At 44.2% G+C, this 23,928-nt stretch overlaps 1 protein-coding gene and 1 long non-coding RNA gene across 2 annotated transcripts; one reads left to right on the top strand and one right to left on the bottom strand.

Moving 5' to 3' along the window:
* Positions 1-690: 690 nt before the first annotated feature.
* Positions 691-4,910, bottom strand: LOC123070554 (glycosylphosphatidylinositol anchor attachment 1 protein). The gene is made up of 6 exons (XM_044493803.1): positions 4,364-4,910; positions 4,182-4,273; positions 3,825-3,921; positions 2,465-3,287; positions 2,242-2,375; positions 691-1,891 (listed from the first exon to the last, which is right to left on the bottom strand). Exons 1-6 carry the CDS (start codon positions 4,453-4,455, stop codon positions 1,018-1,020), a joined length of 2,112 nt encoding a protein of 703 aa, XP_044349738.1. The 5' UTR covers positions 4,456-4,910; the 3' UTR covers positions 691-1,017.
* Positions 4,911-7,708: 2,798 nt separating this feature from the next.
* Positions 7,709-10,479, top strand: LOC123070553 (uncharacterized). The gene is made up of 2 exons (XR_006433806.1): positions 7,709-8,508; positions 8,949-10,479. It is a non-coding gene; the product is annotated as an uncharacterized lncRNA (long non-coding RNA).
* The last annotated feature ends 13,449 nt before the right edge of the window (positions 10,480-23,928 follow it).

The raw sequence follows: 23,928 nt of genomic DNA, 5'->3' as shown, positions 1-23,928 counted from the left end.
ACCATCACCAGCGAGGGGAGCTACAACCCACGGGTGAATTTTTTGCTGCATGCGTGGTTCCCAACGAGAAAAATGAGAGAAGGCGGCGGGGACGGGCGGCGAGCGCAAGGACCGGTGGCAAGTGCGGCATCCAGCAGCGCGGGGGCGGCGGAGAGAGGAGGTCCAGGTGAAGGGGTGACGGCTGGGAGGACATCCAAGCGACGGGACGTGTCGAGAGGGAGAAGGAGAGGGGAAGTTAACGGGGATCGAACAGCTCGTAGCCGTTGCATCAAGCGGCTGGGGCTAGCCCGGCCCAACTGTCGCGCCGGCGCCTATAGCACCCAAAATTTAGACCCTAGAGGTAAGAACCGGTCTTAAAGGTTCAAGGAGTGGTTGTCTTAGAAGGAACCCCCAAAAAAAATCTGAAACAATTAGTCGGTGCAAAAGAATTATGTAAATTTCAATTATATGATATGCAGAATCATTGTTGCTCCAGTAAAAAAAAGAATGAATTCTCATGTCTTCTAGTTCTGCAGGTTATCATTTCAAAAGTATTCCTACACCAATGATTTTTCCATTTAAATTTAAAAATCATTAACTACAAAATCACTTTTAAAAACCAGGATAGGTTTATGCTTAAAAACAAATTCACTGTTCAATATAAACAGTTTCATGGTTCAAATCAGACCAGGTAGTTCAGGAACTTCTCTATTAATTTTGTGCGACAGACAAATGTGCGATGTTGTATTTTCACAGCCCACTGAGGATGCACCATTTGCGCTTTTGCACATATCTCTACACTACTTGTGATGCGTCCACAACAATCCAGCATCCTTACGAACAGCAATATTTTACATTGTTTTGCAAAGGCGACACTGTAAGACAGATCAATTTTCTCCCACTTGCTGTCGCCTGTAGATCCTCTCCATCTCAGAAAAAATAAGCAATTAATAAAAAAGGTTAGCAAACCGAAGAACGTAGAAATTGACACATCTGTTACACTGTTCTAGATATTTAAACATTCCCAGATCAAACAATCTACTCCCGCTTAACCTTTGATCCCACTTGGCGACATGGATGTAGCAAGACATGGATGCATAGAAGCCAGCAGGGAAGATGGACAAGAAACAGATACAGATACGTGGCGCTACTCCATTCCCACAAGAACTCCATTGACGCCCAGAAATCTCCAAGGTCTACCGTCCAGGACCCCTTGGACAGCCCTTTCATAATCAACAATGCAGCTGGAGGGAAACCAAAGACGGCAAGAAGTATATTTGAAGCACACAATACTGTCCGTGGAAGGAAGCTCATATCAAGCTGTGCTTTCAGCGGCCGAGAAAACAGGCACATTGGGATCACAATCAACGCCCCAAGCTGAGCAGTAGCGAAATTTATTATCGACATAAGCCCCAGCCCTATTGAGATTGAAGTGATCATCGTGGCCTTCAGAAGTTTCCATTCAACACCAGCAGAGTATGGTGAACCAAACATGGCATATAGGACGATCAACGTCAAAATGGCAAGCACCACCCAGATCACTGAACTTTGTATTGGTGTACCATCGGGAATTTGACTGATGTAGTACGGTAGTAATGAAACAATCACTGCCCAAAGTTGGATAACAAGCAGAACTCTTGCAGCTTGAAGCCATTTCCATGATCCACCCTCGGTTTGCAGATTATCAGCACTGCCCTTTGATTTACTGGCCTCGATTGATTTTCCCATTTTTCTACCGCCATCGGCAAGAGCAGCAGCAACTATTGGGAGGGGAACCACAAGCAGTGCAAAAGGAATCATATAGACACCAACTGAAATAAACTTGCTCGGAGCTGTGAGGAAATATAGGAAAAATGATTGATGGAACTTCTCGAGCAGGTTATTCACAGAACGTACCACCCCTTCAAGTAACCTGAACAAAAAGCAGCATGTCAAATGAATATCTGAACAAATCAGTATAGACTATGTTTTAATCATGCACTCTATAAAATGCAGAGCAGGCATCTTTTGCTGAAAAATGAAAATAAACCTTTGGAATTAAACAGGCCTATTATAACAGTGTAAAGTTATCAGCAGTCAAGTCTTAAGATCCATAGCTAATTGTTACAGCTTCCAGGGTTTATAATTATCTTGTCTCTGATAATCAAGAACACTAACCTTATATATTTCCTCTTACTAAGCTATTCAACACATGTCAATAATCACAAGACGTTTGAAATATTTCATAGCAATGCAGCCTGAAGTGACCCGGTAAGAACTGACCTTCCACCCCTTACAAGAAATGATGATTTGGCATTCTCATTTCTGATATAAAATGTTGGTGAAAATTCTAAAGAAACGGCATCAACTTGATAGTCACGGAACGCGCCATGAGATCCGGTGGGCACTCCAAGAGCCTGCTTTAACAAAAACCCAACAAGAAGTGATTAGGTTCAGTTGAAAAGCTAGTGTTGTTTAAGATATGGAAAATACCCCGTCCAATTACCTGATTATAAATAGAGCTAGCAAGGTTGGCAGTCCCCTCCACATAATCAGGGGCTGAAATATCAAGCTTCCAGTCAGGATTTATTTTTCTCAATATACTCCCAAGAGTATGAATCACTTCAGCAATAGCCCTAAGCCATGCAGAACTCAACAACGAACTAATTGTCTCAATGTTCACACGAAAACCTTGTCTATGAACAGCTAGATAGTGCACCACATTCAGAAGGTCCAAGTTTGGCATTTGGCCATTAGATGCCTCCGCGTACATTGTAACACTATCTCTATCACCGTAGTTCCTAGTTTCCCCAACTTTAAATATGAGAGCAGCAGCCATCGTTCCAGCACGTTTGAAATCCGTAAATTCAGCCTTTTCTGCAATACCATCAGGTTCATGTTTAACACCACCCACAAACATAGGGTTATGGTACTGATTTAACCATGCAGAGACTGAGGTGTACTCCCCAAATTGCGAGTCGGCAGATAACCACACAATATCCTTTGACAGCCATGCAGCTCGACTTAAGAGGGAGAAGACAGAGAAACCAAGTGCGAGAGATAATACTTCATTTGCCTGAACTCTCTGAGGATTGTAAGGAGTAACCAATACTATAGCTTCTTTTCCATCACCCCTAGGAGCTCGTATAATGCCAATTGTATTAGTTCCAGAGTTGGAATAGGTGCCATTGGGTCGAACCGCCAAATCGTTTGTCATGGAAGTGAAGAACTTCAGAGGATGAAAATGCTTGCTATGAGGGAGGAATTCATGGTAACACACTTCTGCACCCAGATCTTTCATTTGTTGCACTATGAATTTTGGCATTTCCCTGTGACATTTGTAATAAAACTGTACATTACAGCAGACACAGGTAAGAACTACTTCCTCCGTCCGGAATTAACTGTCACTGAAATGAGTGAAACGCGTCTAGACACACTCATTTCAGTGACAGTTAATTCCGGACGAAGGTTGTACTATTTACTCTTGACAATCCAGTATGACACCCTTCACTTGCAATTATATCACCATCTGAAATTGGCATGTCTTTAACTTCAGTCTAACTAACATATGGAGAAAATTGATTCTGTGTCTATGTTTACAAGCATTACTCTTTAAAATTTAGAATTGCATGGATACCATGCGTATGTTTATTAATAAAATTACTATATATTGTTGGAATAACCATCACAGATTTCATCACAGCAAACGCTTTAATGGCAGGCTTGAAATATTGAACATCACACATCTATCCGTACATTTGGACAAACAAGGATGCAGATTCAGCATAATAAAAACAAGGATGAACCCACTTTTGTCAGAAGAGGAAGTTGCACATAGAACAAGGAATTTAGATAGAATAACCTACATTCCTCCTCTTGATCCCCCAGCTGCAGCTTCAATTCCTTTGATAAACTTGTTAGCTTCCGTGACATCCTCGCTGGAGAACAATGGATTTGCAGAGCCTACATGCAAAGGTTCCAAATCAACATTATGTTCCGTCTTTGAACGGCCATATGGGCTTGCGTTACATGAACATATAAACTGATAAATTGCCACTAGCACGATAAGATGAATACTTGACGCAGTGGATATGGATGGTTTGCCTTCACTATTGAATCATAACCATGGGAAGCCACTCCAGTATATCATGTACCGATCGCTCCACTATAAATTTATTGTACAGGGGATCTAAATAACCACGGTGAAAAAGAAGATTGCCTACCAGGTATAAGAGCGTTCTCCGAGAGGTATGTGTTTTTTGCAAGTGATGGGAGGAAGAGGAGTGCGATAATGCCCGCGGAACAGCACAAGGCGCTGGCGACAAAATGACGAAGAACTTTGTCAGTGGAACAAGAAACAGGAAATGGCTAAGCATGGTGCTAAATAGGGAGATGGGGAGCAGACCTGAAGAGTATGTGGTGAGAAGCGAGGAATATGCCAAGCCGAACGATGAGCCGCGGCTTCGGCTGCGTATCTTCCTTAGCTGACGGCTCCATGGCTGCAATTTGGTCTAGGTCTTCAGGTGGGCGTGCAGATCCTTACCGAATCTCGGCCGGCGGGGCACGATCTCCCATCGACTGACGCAGTGGCGGCCCTTGGTTTCGTCTTACAAGAGGAAAGGTGGGGTTGGGGTGGCGAGTGGTGGGGGAAGGGCCAGCAGGAGTCAGTAGCGCTAGCCGCCGCGCCCAGCGCGGCAGAAGCGATGCGGCTCCAGGCGAGGAGGTCAACGAGGAAGGTTCTCCGAGAAGGCGCGCCGTATAGAAGGGGGCGGAGCAGAAGCTGCGGAGCACGGCGAGGAGGCGAAGCCGAAGAGCGAGCGCGCCCGCTGCTGCTGCTCGGAGGGCGACGACGGCGAGTGGTCGGTCTCAGTGTCAGAGGATGGGAGATCGCGGCGTGGGGTTGAAGAAGGCCGAGAGCCCGAGACAGGACCTTTGGAATCTCTTGAGAGATTTTCTTTTAGGGGTGGAGAGACTTGGACTATAGATGATACTTCAGGCCCAGTTTATTTTTGGAGAGAGAATCTGGCCCAAATGGTACGGTGGATCGTCGTAAAAATGTGAAATCTTTACCTCTTTATCTTTACCTAATACTCCCTCCGTTCCTAAATAATTGTCTTTCTAGAGATTTCAACAAGTGACTACATACGGAACAAAATGAGTGAACCTACACTCTAAAGCATGTCTACATACATCCGTATGTTGTAGTCCATTTGAGATGGCTAGAAAGACAATTATTTGGGAACGAAGGAAGTAATAAAGAAAATTTGGTTTCTGGTCGTCCGTCGCGCAATTTGCACCTAGAGTTCGCATCAATTACCCACCTATGCCACCACTAAGTGGGAAAAACGATTCGGTTTACTTTTTCTTTAAGTCGTCCGTTTCTTTTGATAGAATAAAGAGCCAAACCACCAGAAAATCACCAGTGCTTGGCCAGACCGACTGGCAAGACCGTAGCGCTCCCAGCTGGGAGACCCAGGTTCGACCCCAACGCCGCCTACAACGCTTTTTTTTTTACTCTTTTCACTTCTTTTACATTCACCTTTTATTTTCTTCTTTTGGCTTTATTTTGAAATGCTATAAATATTTTAATTATAAAAATCACTTATATGCGGACTTTGAAAGAATGTTAATCATGCATTAAACAAATGTCAAGCTTGTATAGAAAAAATATTTTCATTATATACAAACAAGTACAGTGTGTATAGAAGAATAATAATATATTTTTCATTCTTTAGTAAATGTTAATCGTGCATTTAAAAAAAATGTGCATAGAAAAAATGTCTCTGATGTATATATATAAAAAATGTAGACAAAAACATATACAATGTGTATGGGACAAAGCAGACATAAAAATAATAAGTTTTCAAAAATATTATCATGTATCATGTTGTTAAACGTGTATGTAAAATATGTTCCTGATGTATATAAAAAAGTAGAATGTGTATAAAAGTAGTAGACATAAAAAATAAATAGGTTTTGGAAAATGTTAACCATGAAATTGGAAAGTATTAAGCGTGTATATAAAAAAATTTCTGATGTAGAAAAAATGTACAATGTTGCTGATACAAGCTTTACGTAAACCGATGGCTTGACTTTAATTTTCATATTGTTTTAAATTGTTTCCATAATTTTTTTCTTGAGAATATTGATGTTGATATGCAACCTTGAACATTTGGTATGCATGCCCTTATAAATTGATTGTTTTCGATGGAGTTGTCTAACATGTTTGTGACCAAATTAATACTTGACTTGGATTATAAAAAAACACATATATCAACGAGGCAAAAATAATGCTCTTTTGCAAATGCTATTTTCATCGTAATGCAAATATTTGTTAGGCACCACCGAGGAGGAATGCAACTAGATAGATATTTATATTGTCTAAATTGAAAACATCTTGAATACACTTCAAAAATCATCACGTCTTTATGTTTTTGCGCAACATCACTTATCATTTTGTTTTCATGTGACATCGTTCACGATTTCAAGAGATTTACTGATGTCTCGAGAGTGTTTATGAAAGGTGTTTTTTCGTTCCCGTTGCAACGCACGGGCATGTTTGCTAGTTAATAATAAAGCAAATTGGGTTTCTTTCGTCCGTCATGACATTTTTTCAGAAAAGTCCCTCTATTTTAGAGAATTCAACCCGCAGTCCTGTTTTAAGTTAAAACGAAGCGTTATTTTGGTATTTTACACAAAAGTCCCTGTCTTTTCTTGAAATTAACCCGCCGTCCGGATTTAAGTCACACCCGAACCGTTATTTTACATTTTTCGAAACCCCCCCTGATGTTTTAGGTAATTCATCCGCGGATCATATTTAAGTCAAACAAATGCTTTCTAAAATTATCCATATCTTTTAAACTGTAACTCCGATTTGAACATGTTATATATGAAATTTGATTACAAAAATATGTAGAATATGAATATGAGATTATTTTTACCTGTTAAGTATTTTTAAATATTATTTTAGAATATATTTGAGTCAAACCAAATAATTTTCTAAATTATCTGTATCTTTTAAACCGTAACTTCGATTTTAACATATTATATATGAAATTTTATTAGAAAAATGTGTGGAATCTAAATATGATGTTAATTTTACCTGTTAAATATTTTTAAAATATTGTTATGGAAGCAAACTTATAATTTATAGCGCAAGATCCGTTTTTTTCATACCGGCGGCGATCCGGATTGCAAATAAATACCCCACTATAACCATATACGAAAAAAAACATCGATAACTACACGTGCATACCTCTGAAAAATATCGCAAGGGAAAACAACAGATTTCTCATCGTGAGAGTGAGAGAAAGCGAGCGAGAGAGAGGGAGAGAGAGAGAGGGAGAGGGAGGAGAGAGGGAGAGAGAGACGCCTTAGGATTAACCATATTCAACACATGTTTTTTTTTGTTTTGTGTGAACACCGAGGCCATCGCCGACGAGGGTGAGAAGGAGGATAAGCGGCAACACAAATATGATGTCTCGCAAAAATAAACGAGATGGACCTATTGTGGTCTTGAGTGATGGTTGTTGAGTGAAGAGTGTGTGTTATGTTTTCTCTCCCGTTGCAACGCATGGGCTCTTTTGCTAGTAATAATAAAGAGAATTGGGTTTCTGGCCGTACGTCGTCGCTGGTGATTTTGCAATAAAACCCCTCGGTTTATAAGAAATTAACCTGCAGTCCCTGTTTTAGTGGGTCTCTATATAAAGTTTCAACTTGCAGAAAACCCCCTGTACTCATTTGAATTCCATCCGCTGTCCTCGTATCTTATCCATTTCTCTGGCGTCTCTGGCGATGGCAACGGCGACGGCGACGGGTTGAGGGCTGCGGGGACGCCGCGGCGAGGAGGGGCAGGTGCTGCGGGGACGCCGCGGAGAGGAGGGGCAGTGGCGGTTGTGCGGCGAGGCAGGGCAGGTGCTGCGGAGACGGCGCGCGGCGAGGCGGGGCAGTGGCGTCGCGGGGGAGGATGGAGGACGCCGGAGCAGAGGACGACAGCTCCCGCCGTCGCTGCTGTCCGCGCGCGCCCGCATGCTCGCCTCCGTCCGCGCCCGCGCCGGAGCGCTGCTGTCTGCGTGCGCCCGCGTGCTTGCCTCCGTCCGCGCCCTTCAGCTCGCCTCTGCCCGCCGCGCCCTTCAGCTCGCCTCCGCCCGCGTCCTGCCGCGTCCCAACCGCCTCTGCCTGCCGCGCTTGCCTTTGCTCACGCCCTGCAGCTGGCCTCCGCCCTCGTCCTGCCGCGGTGAGCGCGAGCCTGCACCCGTGGCCGCGAGTAGGCTGAGCTTCCGAATCTCTGACGGTTTTTGGATCGCGTGTTTGATTTGAATCTCTGACGGAAATCCTGCAATCGTGTCCTTGTCAAACTCCTGCTCCCGTGTCCTTCTGAAACAAAGAAACCGTCCTGACCCGGATTGGAGTTCGATGCTACAAATTGAATTATTCTCTGACGGAATCCTGAACTAGGCCAACGCCACCAGCGAGCAGTGCACCGTTGAATTGTTCTCTGCCGGAATCGTGAACCAGGCCAGCGCCACCAGCGAGCAGTGCACCGTTGGGGTATGATACAGATAATTCTTCCCTTGCTTCTCCTGTTTCCTGCCGTATAATGTAGGAGTTATTGAGTATTAATAGCTGCTCAATCTGTTTTTGGTCATGTTGTGAATACTGGTGTGTTTTTATGTGCCCTTGCTAGAAGTCTTAGCAAGTTTCTTAGTCTGATTATTAGGGGTTTCATAGATTGAACTACTGGAGAAATTTGTATGCTGTTTGCTGATGCCTGACGATGATCCTTGGTTGTCGCTCTATTACAGTGTAGTAATATATAATTTGGTCGGTTCGTGTTGTTGTGTTACTACCTCTGATCCCTAATTTGAGCAAAACTGCGACGCTTATTTGGGGCTGAGCTGATGCATTTGTGAACTTGCTATCCTGCACTGTTTTATGACAACAATTAGATTGTGCTTTGGATGATTTTTTGCTTCATAATGATTTGCCAGTCGTCACACCATGCTCGGCATCATGTCGCCTTTGAGTACGCCGGAGGAACATGCACCGAGTTCGCCTTTGAGTACGCCGGAGGAACCAGCACCGTGTTCGCTGGAATTCTTAGTCCAGAGAAGCACTGTGAGTCCAACGATGGCTACAACAGAGGTATGTGAGGCCTCGACCTCCTCAAAAACAGCCCTGCTGTTGCCCCTTCCCTCAAGCTTTTATGTGTTCAGAGATTTGTTTAGAGATGGTAACTGAGCAGTAGGTTGTTATCTGTATTGTTTGATTTTTTGCATGCACTGTGTCTGGACATGATGTTGGCAAATACACTAGAGATTATGCTGCAATCTAGCATATTTCTTCTAGATGAGTTAATTCAGAGGTTACTATCAAATACTCCCTCCGTTCCTAAATATTTGTCTTTCTAGGCATTTTAAATGGACACGACATATGGATGTATGTAGACATATTTTAGAGTGTAGATTCACTCATTTTGCTCCGTATGTAGTCACTTGTTGAAATCTCCAGAAAGACAAATATTTAGGAACGGAGGGAGTAGATGTGTTCTCAGGTTCAGTATTAATTGGGGAGCTGCTTTTGCCTCAGTAGTTCAGAGTTTTCAGATTTGAATTAGCATACATCAGGGTAATTCCTAATTAACAAACATTTGCTAATTAATTGGGGAGTTGATGGTTAGGATTGAGGAGTCACTGATAATTAGCCTGCCTTTAAGTAATAGTTTGCTAAACAGGCATTGCTGTCATAGTAAGATACATCAATAGAATTAAGTGTCTGGAGTAACTTCATATTCAAAATTGCCCTGCCATCCATGCAATAATAAATAAAAAAAGTGATTTGGCCTTGTTTTGGGTTTATGCCGTTGCTTGTTGGTGCTGCTACTAGATGTTGACAGAGAGAGATTACAATCTGCTAGACTGTAGGCACTGACCACAATTACCTCATGGATGCTATTTGTTGTTACTGCCATGGAACAAGCCGAAAAGTTCAGACAAGGTTTAATGCACACGTGGTTGTGGGTTGCCTAGGTACAATCCTTTAGCTTAATTTACGCTAATTGTGCATAGTGATAAATTTCTACAAGAAGATGAAAAAGAATTGCTTTCAGATAGCCTATGTGTGAACATACATCCTTCAGATTTGTTTATAAAAATTCTGTATTACTAATATTTCATCAGATGCTTATAAGCAGTGCTCTAGGAGGAACTTTTAATGTAGCTATTTTTCAGACATTTAAGGACTGAAGTCCGTTGTTGCTAGGCTCTGTTGTTGGCACGTGTAGAGTGGTCAGAAGAAGATAGTCTTATTGTGGCCCGGGAATCACTTATTAAATACAAGGTGTGTGTGTTATGTTTAGAACTTTTGGCTTCTGTTTTGTTCTAATTGTAGCCAGTTCTTATGAGAAATGGTGTATATACCAAGTGTAGGTAGTAACTCGCAGAGGCCAATTAGTTCTTAATGTTCTAAAAACATTCCAGTGTATTGTTGTGGTACAATGACATGTGCCCAGTGTTGCCCAAACTCATCGTCTCAGAATTGACCATGTTCGAATGCATTGGGATCCATCAAATGGATATTATAGCCACCGTCAACTACATGAAGAAAGAGAATAAATGGCAACAAATTTGTTTCACCCGTTGCAACGCACGGGCATGTTTACTAGTCATAATTAACGAGTACTCCCTCCGTCCCAAAATTCTTGTGTTAGATTTGACTAAATATGGATGTATCAAGTCACGTTTTAGTATTAGATACATCCGTATTGTGAGAATAAACTTTCTCTCGTTCTTTTGGCAGTGCCATGAGGTTAGAGAGTTTTCTGTTCTCACGGATTTGATTATTCGGATCTGATGAGTTTATGTTGCCGTGTCAATTTTTTTTTGTTGGTTTGATTCTTTGTGGAGGTGAAACATTTTATCGACATCATGGTGAAGATATAGTGATTCGATGGCTTGCACTTATAGGGATCATCCCCGGCCCAAGTACATTCATCGATTAAGGCTTCCCATCTTTTTAGATGGGCGACTTAAGGTGCTTTTAAAAATCATTATTGGTAATGTTCGTGCGGGTGAAAGGGTGACAACATCGTTGCTCCAGTCTAATTGCAGTCTCTTTATCGAAGTCTTTGGAGTTTTTCATCGAGCAGTTATTGACACCGCGAAGAAGGTGTTTACAAGAGATTTCATTGTATTCTTAATCATATGAATTACTTTGTATTTTCTTGAAAGGTCTAAATCAGTGTATCTATAATTGTTATGAGTATTAATAAAGTTACATGTGTTTCTCAAAAAGAATTAAGGAGTACTTTTTTCAAAGGTAACTTCCACCTTCTCAGGTTGCGACAAGTGTCGCACTGCTTGTGCACCATTTGTCATAATCCGAGAGTTTTTTCTTGTTTTTAGATTCATTTATTTTAAATGTTTTATCTCTTAAGCCGTTCGTCTAAATCTCGAACTGTTTTCACCGTTTGAACCCTCGTGTCGAGATCTTCAAAACTACATCTCATGTTGATAGATTTCGACGGACTATTTTTCATGAAAAGAAGAACAACGAGAAAAACGAACCGGAAGCACGTTTTTTCCCATTTCGAAAAGGCATGCGTTTTTTTCCTTTTCGGGCTTGTGGAAGCAAAACCCTGCCTCTTGCGGAACGAAAAAAAGGAGAACATGTTTTTCCCTTCCTGAGAGGTACGACCGTGCCTCTACGAGAAGTAAATCTGTGCCTCTCACGAAAGAAGAAGAAAAGACGTTTTTTGCGCCAATTTTTTTTAAATAATTTGGTCCAAATCCTTAGAATAAACGGCGGGAAACAGGAAAGCCGGAAAAAATCATCTAAAAGCCGAAAACGCGAACAGAAAAATAAAAAAAAATCAAAAGGGAGCGTCTAGAGCGCAACATGTGGCGGCGGCCGAGGGCGCGCTCCAAGCCCACCCCAAGTGACCTTTGTGAAGGCTCCCGAATGAGTACTCGTTGCCCCGTAAAAATGATGACGCTCTCAATTCGATCAATCGCATGGGAGGGCCAAAAAGCCCCAAAATAATTGTTTTGACTTTGTGACACGAGTTTAAATGAAATGACTCATTTCCCCTTCATATTTTTGAAATGACTCATGTTATAAATAACCCCAAAGGTAAATAAAACGTTAAGTAGACACAATAAATGACACATATCAAATAACCGCTTACTAGCCGATTGATCCATAGCTAACAATTACTCAAATAACATCACATATAAAGGGATTCAAGAGTTGTTACAACACATCATAGAGACCATGATGAGGGGGAGGAGAAGGGGTGTTGGTCAAGATGGCAATGGTGGTGCTTGTGATGGCGTGGTGGTGGCGACGACTCATGGTGCGCCCTCTGGCGGCGGCGACTCCCTTCCGGTCTTCCTCCAAAGTTGCAACGATGGAGATGGAGGCTTCGCACAACCCCCCCACCCCAAATGCTTCTTGATCTTGACGACAGCCGAACGTGGAGAGATAGATTCTATGGTATCTCCCAACAGCTAGGGTTGATCGTGTTCATATAAGAGCTCCCTCAAAGCTTACTCCGTTGATGTAGCATCTCTCTTTTGATCCAAGGGCTCTAAGTGAGTCCAATCCTTCCTCAAAATATTCCTTGATGGACAAGGAAGTCATGGGAACAAACAGGGACAAAATCCACGAAGAATCACTTCTGAAAAATTAACGTTTTGGGCATGGTATGAACAACTTTGGTCATACCAGAAGTCATTTTTGTGCTGTGGACCTCTTGGTAAAATGGTCATAACTTTTACATCTGAACTTTGTTTCAACGTTCTTGGGCTGGCTGGAATCATGTGACCGACATCGATGCAACTATGGTATTAAATCTTAATTTGGAGCACTTTTAAAAAACAACTGTTTTCACTCAGAAATGCCTAAGTTTGGTGCGTGGATGTCCTCCTTTTGTATCCCTTTTATCGTGTTAAGTGCATGGGAGTTCCACAAAAGACAAATGAAACTAAAAAAATAACCAAGAATATAGAGAATGCTCGTGGTGAAAAGGGTAAATACTGGAAATCATGCATATGGACATGTAATTGTGTGACGCCCCCGGCTCAATCGTACACTAATCATACACGCAAATGTGTACGATCAAGATCAGGGACTCACGGGAAGATATCACAACACAACCGTAGACACAAATTAAAGTCATACAAGCTTTATATTACAAGTCAGGGGCCTCGAAGGCTCGAACATAGAAGCTCGAAAACAAACAATTCAGCAGAAGCAACAATATCTGAGTACAGACATAAGTTAAACAAGTTTGTCTTAAGAAGACCAGCACAAAAGCAACATAGATCGAAAAGGCAAGGCCTCCTGCCTGGGAGCCTCCTAACCACTCCTGGTCGTCGGCGGCCTCCACGTAGTAGTAGGCACCCTCGAGGTAGTAGTAGTCGTCGGTGGTGGCATCTGGCTCCTGGACTCCGCCATTTGATCGCAACAAACGGGATATAGGGGAAAAGAGGTAGCAAAGCAGTCGTGAGTACTCATCCAAAGTACTCACGAGAATTACATCAGATCTATACTAAGTATGCATCAGTATCAAAGAAATGGGGCTATATCTTTGGATTGAACTGCAGAATGCCAGAATACAGGGAAAGCCTAGCCTATCGAAGACTAGAATCTTGAAGCATCCACTACTGCAGGATGCTGCTAACGCGACACTACAATCAGAGACTCTTCGACAAACTGGATGCGATGCATTAATCGCAAATGGTGATGTAAAAAAAGTCAAAAAAATGCAAAACGTTTGCGATGGCGGATACATCAAGCACGGTTTCAGATTTTAGTTGCGTGTGCGATGCGGGGCATAGGGTTGATCCATGCGAACTATTTGCGGTGAGATAGAACAACAGAAATGGGCATCCAGATCAAGGTGTGTGCGATATACGGCATACAATTTGCTCTGATGAACCATTTGTGATGATCGAGTTGAACACAAATGATTCGGTGTAACAAGATGTGTGTGATACCCGGCAAACAGGTCGGTAATCACAATTGTGTGCGGTCATTATAGACAGCACATACAGTCTTTTTTGTGAATTATGTGCTTGACAGGGCATAGAATTCAAGAAACCAACCTGTGGGCGATAATGTAAAAGATCTCTATCGAATACGTATTACTAACCGTCTGCGATGAGATTGACAGGGGAAACAAAGATGACGAATTAATATGAGCGAACATAAACAGAGATATATACAGTCTGCTTAATTTAGTATTTCTCCTTGTAGTTATCGGATGGCCCCGCGACATTGTTTTGGCGAGGACGCTTCTTACCACTGACCGTTGGCTTTTCATCACCGCCGCCGTTGTCATCATCGTTGTTGTCGTCGTCCTCCTCCTCGTTCGACCATTCCTCCTCCTCATCATTGTTGTCCTCTTCTTCATCCTCCGACGGCTCCTCGTCCATCTGGTTGTCGTCTGACGACTCCGGAGGTGGCGTCCCTTCCATGATCCGCATAAAATCGAGGTCTGGGCTCGACACCGGACTCATGGAAGACGAGCGGGATGATTCTGATTTTGGCCTATCATCGGGCACCGGACTGCTGGCGGAACTGTCGTCCTGCTGTCGCTCGACATGGCTGTGGTACGTATACAAACCGCGAGAAAGCGAGATTGCAGAGTGTGTGCAAGTGTGGAGCACGACCGGCCGGGGATGATGAAGATGGTGGACACTTAAGCGGGGTATGCAGAGAAGAGGAATGCCAATTGAAGCGGGGGATTGACGTATTATCTAACCTCTGATATAATCAACCGCAATTATTTGTACCCAATCGCTCCAAATTCCCAGGATTGCGCAGTTCTCAATGTGATAATTACGCACACGCGTTGGAGCGTCCAAATATGAAACAAGCATCTTTAATAATACTACTCCCTCTGTATCGTCGACCTAGGTGGGGGAAAACGAGAGAACTTGATGATTATTTGGTAATCAATACTATTGCATGGAGAGAATTTGTCGGCGTCCCGGACTTGGGGGTATCCAGTCTTGCCTACCTGCGGCCCACCGCGTGACTCCATCGACAGCCTGGTACGGCCCAGCTTCAACACCAACACCACGAGACCCTCGCGAGGGGCCAAGCCTCGCGAGGCGGACGGCGCCAAGACCCCTGAAGGAGTTGGCCTCCTCAGGAGGGCTCCTGAGGGGCGGAGAGTTCTATGCAACTACCTCATGAGGCCCAGCTGACGTGAGCCATGACGACCAAGGCCAGGCGTGCGCCAGGTGGGTGCAGAGCGCACGTTTCCTCTTCGGTGCAAGGGAGGCAAGCCACAGGCGCGGAGTCCCGAGGAATCAGCCAAAGGTTTCCATTCTGGTGCAACAAGACCAAGACCGCCAGGACGGCAGGACGGAGGTCATCACCGAGCCCACCGCGGCGTCACGACCAGAGGCTTTTCGCAGGCGAAGACTACTTTTGTCAGGATAGACTGTACTACTTGTCCCCTTTCAAATCCCGCCGTTGTGGAATCCCTTCCTGCTCATATTTGGGTAGAGGATCAAGGCCATTATATATAGGACTTAGCCACCACCAGAGAGAGGACCGAAATCAGAACAAGTAGAACACCACACCAGCTCAAGAACACCTCACCTCCTGAGGCTTGTTCATCCTTTGTACTAGTTCATCCATAGCCCCTCGAGGAAATCCACCACACCACACTAGATTAGGGTATTACACCACAACGGTGGCCCAAACCAGTATAAATCTATGTGTTTTTGTGTCTCTGAGAGCTCGACGCGCTAGGCTAGGGAGGATCGCGAGTAGGCAGGCTAGGCAGGTTGAGATCTCCGCACACACCCCAGAGTTCGAACCTCTCAAGGGTTGCCGGACCCCTAAATCCGACATTTGGCATGCCAGGTAGGGGTGCGTCAGATCCTCTCTTCCGTCGTTTGATCCGCCACTGTTCCGACACCTCCATGGCCGACGCGCGCAGGGCTCGCACCGAGCGTCGGGTTGCAGTCACCGCCCGTGTCGCTCAGACGGCTCCGGCGGGTGATGGTTGTGCCCGCCGCGCTCCTTCTCCGGTGGCCAACGCTGCCTCGGGCCCTGCCGGCCACGAACAACAAGCTTCATTGCTGCACCCCGTCGGTGCGCCGCGACGGCCACACCGCCACTCCGTCACTGACTCCAGCAGCTTCGTCATCCCATGCGCGCCGCGGCCAGGTGGACGCGCATGCCGCTCTGCTCACGGCACGGGAGCTTCTTCGCTATCATCCGGTGGGTAACCTCTACGAGGAGTGGCTCGAGCGGATCGCCGAGCTCATCAGCGTCGCACACGGGGGCTTCGATGGGCCGGCTCGCTCACTGCCTCAGCAACCACCCGCAGCGGGCGACGTCGCGCATGGGGCTCCTCCTCCACCTCCGGCCTGGGGCGGCATCATCGAGCCAAGGCGTATGGCCCCGTGGCGTGACCCACAGCGCCTGGCGCCGGCTCGGGATGACATGAGCTGCCAGGTGGTGCAACGTCCCCAAGGAGAAGTGCGCGTGCTTCCAGCACCCCAGCACTAGGCTCGCGAGCCACCACAGGAGGTGGTGGTGCGCGCGCACCAGGACTACGTTCCACCCCCTCGACGACCTCTGGTGGCCACGGCAGGATGCCGTGCGTTTACTGCAGAGCTCCGCAATGTTGTCTGGCCGTGAAGGAAATATGCCCTAGAGGCAATAATAAAGTTATTATTTATTTCCTCACATCATGATAAGTGTTTATTATTCATGCTAGAATTGTATTACCCGGAAACATGATACATGTGTGAATACATAGACAAACATAATGTCACTAGTATGCCTCTACTTGACTAGCTCATTAATCAAAGATGGTTATGTTTCCTAACCATAGACATGTGTTGTCATTTGATTAACGGGATCACATCATTAGGAGAATGATGTGATTGACTTGACCCATTCCGTTAGCTTAGCACTTGATCGTTTAGTATGTTGCTATTGCTTTCTTCATGACTTATACATGTTCCTATGACTATGATATTATGCAACTCCCGTTTACCGGAGGAACACTTTGTGTGCTACCAAACGTCACAACGTAACTGGGTGATTATAAAGGAGCTCTACAGGTGTCTCCGAAGGTACATGTTGAGTTGGCGTATTTCGAGATTAGGATTTGTCACTCTGATTGTCGGAGAGGTATCTCTGGGCCCTCTCGGTAATACACATCACTTAAGCCTTGCAAGCATTGTAACTAATGAGTTAGTTACGGGATGATGTATTATGGAACGAGTAAAGAGACTTGCCGGTAACGAGATTGAACTAGGTATTGGATACCGACGATCGAATCTCGGGCAAGTAACATACCGATGACAAAGGGAACAACGTATGTTGTTATGCGGTTTGACCGATAAAGATCTTCGTAGAATATGTAGGAGCCAATATGAACATCCAGGTTCCACTATTGGTTATTGTCCGGAAACAGTTCTTGGTCATGTCTACATAGTTCTCGAACCCATAGGGCCCGCACGCTTAACGCTACGATGATAGTTTTATTATGAGTTTATAAGTTTTGATGTACCGAAGGTTTTTCGGAGTTCCGGATGTGATCACGAACATGACGAGGAGTCTTGAAATGGTCGAGACATAAAGAATGATATATTGGACGACTATATTCGGACACCAGAAGTGTTCCGGGTGATTTCGGAGAAAACCGGAGAGCCGGAGGGGTTACCGTAACCCCCCGGGGAAGTATTGGGCCTTAGTGGGCCTGAGGGGAGAGAGAGGGCAGCAGCCCAGGAGGTGGCGCGCCCCCTCCCATGGGGAGTCCGAATTGGACTAGGGGAGGGGGCGCGGCCCCTCTTTCCCTCTCCCTCTCTTCCCCTCCCTCTTCCTAGTTGGACTAGGAAAGGGGAGTCCTACTCCCACTAGGAGGAGGACTCCCCCCTCCTTGGTGCGCCCCCTAGGGCCGGACGGCCTCCCCCCTTGCTCCTTTATATACGGGGGCAGGGGGCACCCCAGGACACACAAGTTGATCTTCGTGATCGTTCCTTAGCCGTGTGCGGTGCCCCCCTCCACCATATTCCACCTCGGTCATATTGTTGCGGTGCTTAGGCGAAGCCCTGCGTCGGTAGAACATCATCATCGTCACCACGCCGTCGTGCTGACGGAACTCATCCCCGACACCCTGCTGGATCGGAGTCCGGGGATCGTCATCGAGCTGAACGTGTGCAGAACACGGAGGTGCCGTACGTTCGGTACTTGGATCGGTCGGATCGTGAAGACGTACGACTACATCAACTGCGTTGTCATAACACTTCCGCTTACAGTCTACGAGTGTACCTAGACAACACTCTCCCCTCTCGTTGCTATGCATCACCATGATCTTGCGTGTGCGTAGGAATTTTTTTGAAATTACTACGTTCCCCAACAGTGGCATCCGAGCCTAGGTTTTATGCGTTGATGTTATATGCACGAGTAGAACACAAGTGAGTTGTGGGCGATACAAGTCATACTGCTTACCAACATGTCATACTTTGGTTCGGCGGTATTGTTGGATGAAGCGGCCCGGACCGACATTACGCGTACGCTTACGCGAGACTGGTTCTACCGACGTGCTTTGCACACAGGTGGCTGGCGGGTGTCAGTTTCTCCAACTTTAGTTGAACCGAGTGTGGCTACGCCCGGTCCTTGCGAAGGTTAAAACAGCACTAACTTGACGAACTATCGTTGTGGTTTTGATGCGTAGGTAAGAACGGTTCTTGCTCAGCCCGTAGCAGCCACGTAAAACTTGCAACAACAAAGTAGAGGACGTCTAACTTGTTTTTGCAGGGCATGTTGTGATGTGATATGGTCAAGACGTGATGCTATATTTTATTGTATGAGATGATCATGTTTTGTAACCGAATTATCGGCAACTGGCAGGAGCCATATGGTTGTCGCTTTATTGTATGAAATGCAAACGCCCTGTAATTGCTTTACTTTATCACTAAGCGGTAGCGATAGTCGTAGAAGCAATAGTTGGCGAGATGACAACGATGCTACGATGGAGATCAAGGTGTCGCGCCGGTGACGATGGTGATCATGACGGTGCTTCGGAGATGGAGATCACAAGCACAAGATGATGATGGCCATATCATATCACTTATATTGATTGCATGTGATGTTTATCCTTTATGCATATTATCTTGCTTTGATTGACGGTAGCATTTTAAGATGATCTCTCACTAAAATTATCAAGAAGTGTTCTCCCTGAGTATGCACCGTTGCCAAAGTTCGTCGTGCCCAGACACCACGTGATGATCGGGTGTGATAAGCTCAACGTCCATCTACAACGGGTGCAAGCCAGTTTTGCACACGCGGAATACTCAGGTTAAACTTGACGAGCCTAGCATATGCAGATATGGGCTCGGAACACGGAGACCGAAAGGTCGAGCGTGAATCATATAGTAGATATGATCAACATAGTGATGTTCACCATTGAAAACTACTCCATCTCATGTGATGATCGGTTATGGTTTAGTTGATTTGGATCACGTGATCACTTAGATGACTAGAGAGATGTCTGTCTAAGTGGGAGTTCTTAAGTAATATGATTAATTGAACTTAAAATTATCATGAACTTAGTACCTGATAGTATTTTGCTTATCTATGTTTGTTGTAGATAGATGGCTTGTGCTGTTGTTCCATTGAATTTTAATGCATTCCTTGAGAAAGCAAAGTTGAAAGATGATGGTAGCAATTACACGGACTGGGTCCGTAACTTGAGGATTATCCTCATTGCTGCACAGAAGAATTACGTCCTGGAAGCACCGCTGGGTGCCAGGCCTACTGCAGGAGCAACGCCAGATGTTATGAACGTCTGGCAGAGCAAACCTGATGACTACTCAATAGTTCAGTGTGCCATGCTTTACACCTTAGAACCGGGTCTTCAACGACGTTTTGAACGTCATGGAGCATATGAGATGTTCCAGGAGTTAAAGTTAATATTTCAAGCAAATGCCCAGATTGAGAGATATGAAGTCTCCAATAAGTTCTATAGCTGCAAGATAGAGGAGAATAGTTCTGTCAGTGAGCATATACTCAAAATGTCTGGGTATAATAATCACTTGATTCAACTGGGAGTTAATCTTCCGGATGATAGCGTCATTGACAGAATTCTCCAATCACTGCCACCAAGCTACAAGAGCTTCGTGATGAACTATAATATGCAAGGGATGAACAAGAAAATTCCTGAGCTCTTCGCAATGCTAAAAGCTGCGGAGGTAGAAATCAAGAAGGAGCATCAAGTGTTGATGGTCAACAAGACCACTAGTTTCAAGAAAAAGGGCAAAGGGAAGAAGAAGGGGAATTTCAAGAAGAACAGCAAGCAAGTTGCTGCTCAAGAGAAGAAACCCAAGCCTGGACCTAAGCCTGAAACTGAGTGCTTCTACTGCAAGCAAACTGGTCACTGGAAGCGGAACTGCCCCAAGTATTTGGCGGATAAGAAGGATGGCAAGGTGAACAAAGGTATATGTGATATACATGTTATTGATGTGTACCTTACTAGAGCTCGCAGTAGCACCTGGGTATTTGATACTGGTACTGTTGCTAATATTTGCAACTCGAAACAGGGACTACGGAATAAGCGAACACTGGCTAAGGACGAGGTGACGATGCACGTGGGAAATGGTTCCAAAGTCGATGTGATCGCGGCCAGCACGCTACCTCTACATCTACCTTCGGGATTAGTTTTAGACCTGAATAATTGTTATTTGGTGCCAACGTTGAGCATGAACATTATATCTGGATCTTGTTTGATGCGAGACGGTTATTCATTTAAATCAGAGAATAATGGTTGTTCTATTTATATGAGTAATATCTTTTATGGTCATGCACCCTTAATGAGTGGTCTATTTTTAATGAATCTCGATAGTAGTGATACACATATTCATAATGTTGAGGCCAAAAGATGCAGAGTTGATAATGATAGTGCAACGTATTTGTGGCACTGCCGTTTAGGTCATATCGGTGTAAAACGCATGAAGAAACTCCATACTGATGGACTTTTGGAACCACTTGATTATGAATCACTTGGTACTTGCGAACCGTGCCTCATGGGCAAGATGACTAAAACGCGTTCTCCGGTACTATGGAGAGAGCAACAGATTTGTTGGAAATCATACATACAGATGTATGTGATCCGATGAATATTGAGGCTCGTGGCGGATATCGTTATTTTCTCACCTTCACAGATGATTTAAGCAGATATGGGTATATCTACTTAATAAAGCATAAATCTGAAACATTTGAAAAGTTCAAAGAATTTCAGAGTGAAGTTGAAAATCATCGTAACAAGAAAATAAAGTTTCTACGATCTGATCGTGGAGGAGAATATTTGAGTTATGAGTTTGGTCTACATTTGAAAAATTGTGGAATAGTTTCGCAACTCACGCTACCCGGAACACCACAACGTAATGGTGTGTCCGAATGTCGTAATCGTACTTTACTAGATATGGTGCGATCTATGATGTCTCTTACCGATTTACCGCTATCGTTTTGGGGTTATGCTTTAGAGACGGCCGCATTCACGTTAAATAGGGCACCATCAAAATCCGTTGAGACGACTCCTTATGAACTATGGTTTGGCAAGAAACCAAAGTTGTTGTTTCTGAAAGTTTGGGGCTGCGATGCTTATGTGAAAAAGCTTCAACCTGATAAGCTCGAACCCAAATCGGAAAACTGTGTCTTCATAGGATACCCAAAGGAGACAGTTGGGTACACCTTCTATCACAGATCCGAAGGCAAGCCATTCGTTGCTAAGAATGGATCCTTTCTAGAGAAGGAGTTTCTCTCGAAAGAAGTGAGTGGGAGGAAAGTAGAACTTGATGAGGTAATAGTGCCAGCTCCCTTATTGGAAAGTAGTTCATCACAGAAATCAGTTCCTGTGACATCTACACCAATTAGTGAGGAAGTTAATGATGATGATCATGAAACTTCAGATCAAGTTGTTACTGAACTTCGTAGATCAACCAAAATAAGATCCGCACCAGAGTGGTACGGTAATCCTATTCTAGAAGTCATGCTACTAGATCATGGTGAACCTACAAACTATGAAGAAGCGATGGTGAGCCCAGATTCCACAAAATCGCTTGAAGCCATGAAATCTGAGATGGGATCCATGTATGAGAACAAAATGTGGACTTTGGTTGACTTGCCCGATGGTCAGCAAGCAATAGAGAATAAATGGATCTTCAAGAAGAAGACTGACGCTGACGGTAATGTTACTGTTTACAAAGCTCGACTTGTTGCAAAAGGTTTTTGACAAGTTCAAGGGGTTGACTACGATGAGACCTTCTCACCCATAGTGATGCTTAAGTCTGTCCGATTCATGTTAGCGATTGCCGCATTTTATGATTATGAAATATGGCAGATGGATGTCAAAACTGCATTCCTGAATGGATTTCTGGAAGAAGAGTTGTATATGATGCAACCGGAAGGTTTTGTCGATCCTAAAGGAGCTAACAAAGTGTGCAAGCTCCAGCGATCAATTTATGGTCTGGTGCAAGCCTCTCGGAGTTGGAATAAACGCTTTGATAGTGTGATCAAAGCATATGGTTTTATACAGACTTTTGGAGAAGCCTGTATTTACAAGAAAGTGAGTGGGAGCTCTGTAGCATTTCTGATATTATATGTGGATGACATATTGTTGATTGGAAATGATATAGAATTTCTGGATAGCATAAAAGGATACTTGAATAAAAGTTTTTCAATGAAAGACCTCGGTGAAGCTGCTTACATATTGGGCATCAAGATCTATAGAGATAGATCAAGACGCTTGATTGGACTTTCACAATGCACATACCTTGATAAAATTTTGAAAAAGTTCAATATGGATCAGGCAAAGAAAGGGTTCTTGCCTGTATTACAAGGTGTGAAGTTGAGTCAGACTCAATGCCCGACCACTGCAGAAGATAGAGAGAAAATGAAAGGAGTTCCCTATGCTTCAGCCATAGGCTCTATCATGTATGCAATGCTGTGTACCAGACCTGATGTGTGCCTTTCTATTAGCTTAGCAAGGAGGTACCAAAGTCATCCAGGAGTGGATCACTGGACAGTGGTCAAGAACATCCTGAAATACCTAAAAAGGACTAAGGATATGTTTCTCGTTTATGGAGGTGACAAAGAGCTTGTCGTAAAGGGTTACGTAGATGCAAGCTTTGACACTGATTCAAACGATTCTAAATCGCAAATCGGATACGTATTTATATTAAACGGTGGAGCTGTCAGTTGGTGTAGTTCTAAACAAAGCGTCGTAGCGGGATCTACATGCGAAGCGGAGTACATAGCTGCTTCGGAAGCAGCAAATGAAGGAGTCTGGATGAAGGAGTTCATTTCTGATCTAGGTGTCATACCTAGTGCATCGGGACCAATGAAGATCTTCTGTGACAATACTGGTGCAATTGCCTTGGTGAAGGAATCTAGATTTCACAAGAGGACCAAGCACATCAAGAGATGCTTCAATTCCATCCGGGACCAAGTCCAGGTGGGAGACATAGAGATTTGTAAGATACATACGGATCTGAATGTTGCAGACCCGTTGACTAAGCCTCTTCCACGAGCAAAACATGATCAGCACCAAGACTCCATGGGTGTTAGAATCATTACTATGTAATCTTGATTATTGACTCTAGTGCAAGTGGGAGACTGAAGGAAATATGCCCTAGAGGCAATAATAAAGTTATTATTTATTTCCTCACATCATGATAAGTGTTTATTATTCATGCTAGAATTGTATTACCCGGAAACATGATACATGTGTGAATACATAGACAACCATAATGTCACTAGTATGCCTCTACTTGACTAGCTCATTAATCAAAGATGGTTATGTTTCCTAACCATAGACATGTGTTGTCATTTGATTAACGGGATCACATCATTAGGAGAATGATGTGATTGACTTGACCCATTCCGTTAGCTTAGCACTTGATCGTTTAGTATGTTGCTATTGCTTTCTTCATGACTTAT

The sequence above is a fragment of the Triticum aestivum genome, chromosome 3B (assembly GCF_018294505.1).
Source record: "Triticum aestivum cultivar Chinese Spring chromosome 3B, IWGSC CS RefSeq v2.1, whole genome shotgun sequence".
Classification (NCBI taxonomy): Eukaryota; Viridiplantae; Streptophyta; class Magnoliopsida; order Poales; family Poaceae; genus Triticum; species Triticum aestivum.
The sequence above is the reverse complement of the archived record's forward strand: the minus strand, read 5'-3'. Positions and strand labels throughout refer to the sequence as shown.

Bases quoted from the DNA above. Each gene is read 5' to 3' on its own strand.
- LOC123070554 (XM_044493803.1), bottom strand. From the start codon at position 4,455: ATGGAGCCGTCAGCTAAGGAAGATACGCAGCCGAAGCCGCGGCTCATC. The intron at 3,922-4,181 runs GTAGGCAATCTT...CTTTGCATGTAG, and splicing joins GGAGAACGCTCTTATACCTG to GCTCTGCAAATCCATTGTTC. The intron at 2,376-2,464 runs GTAATTGGACGG...TTGTTAAAGCAG, and splicing joins CTAGCTCTATTTATAATCAG to GCTCTTGGAGTGCCCACCGG.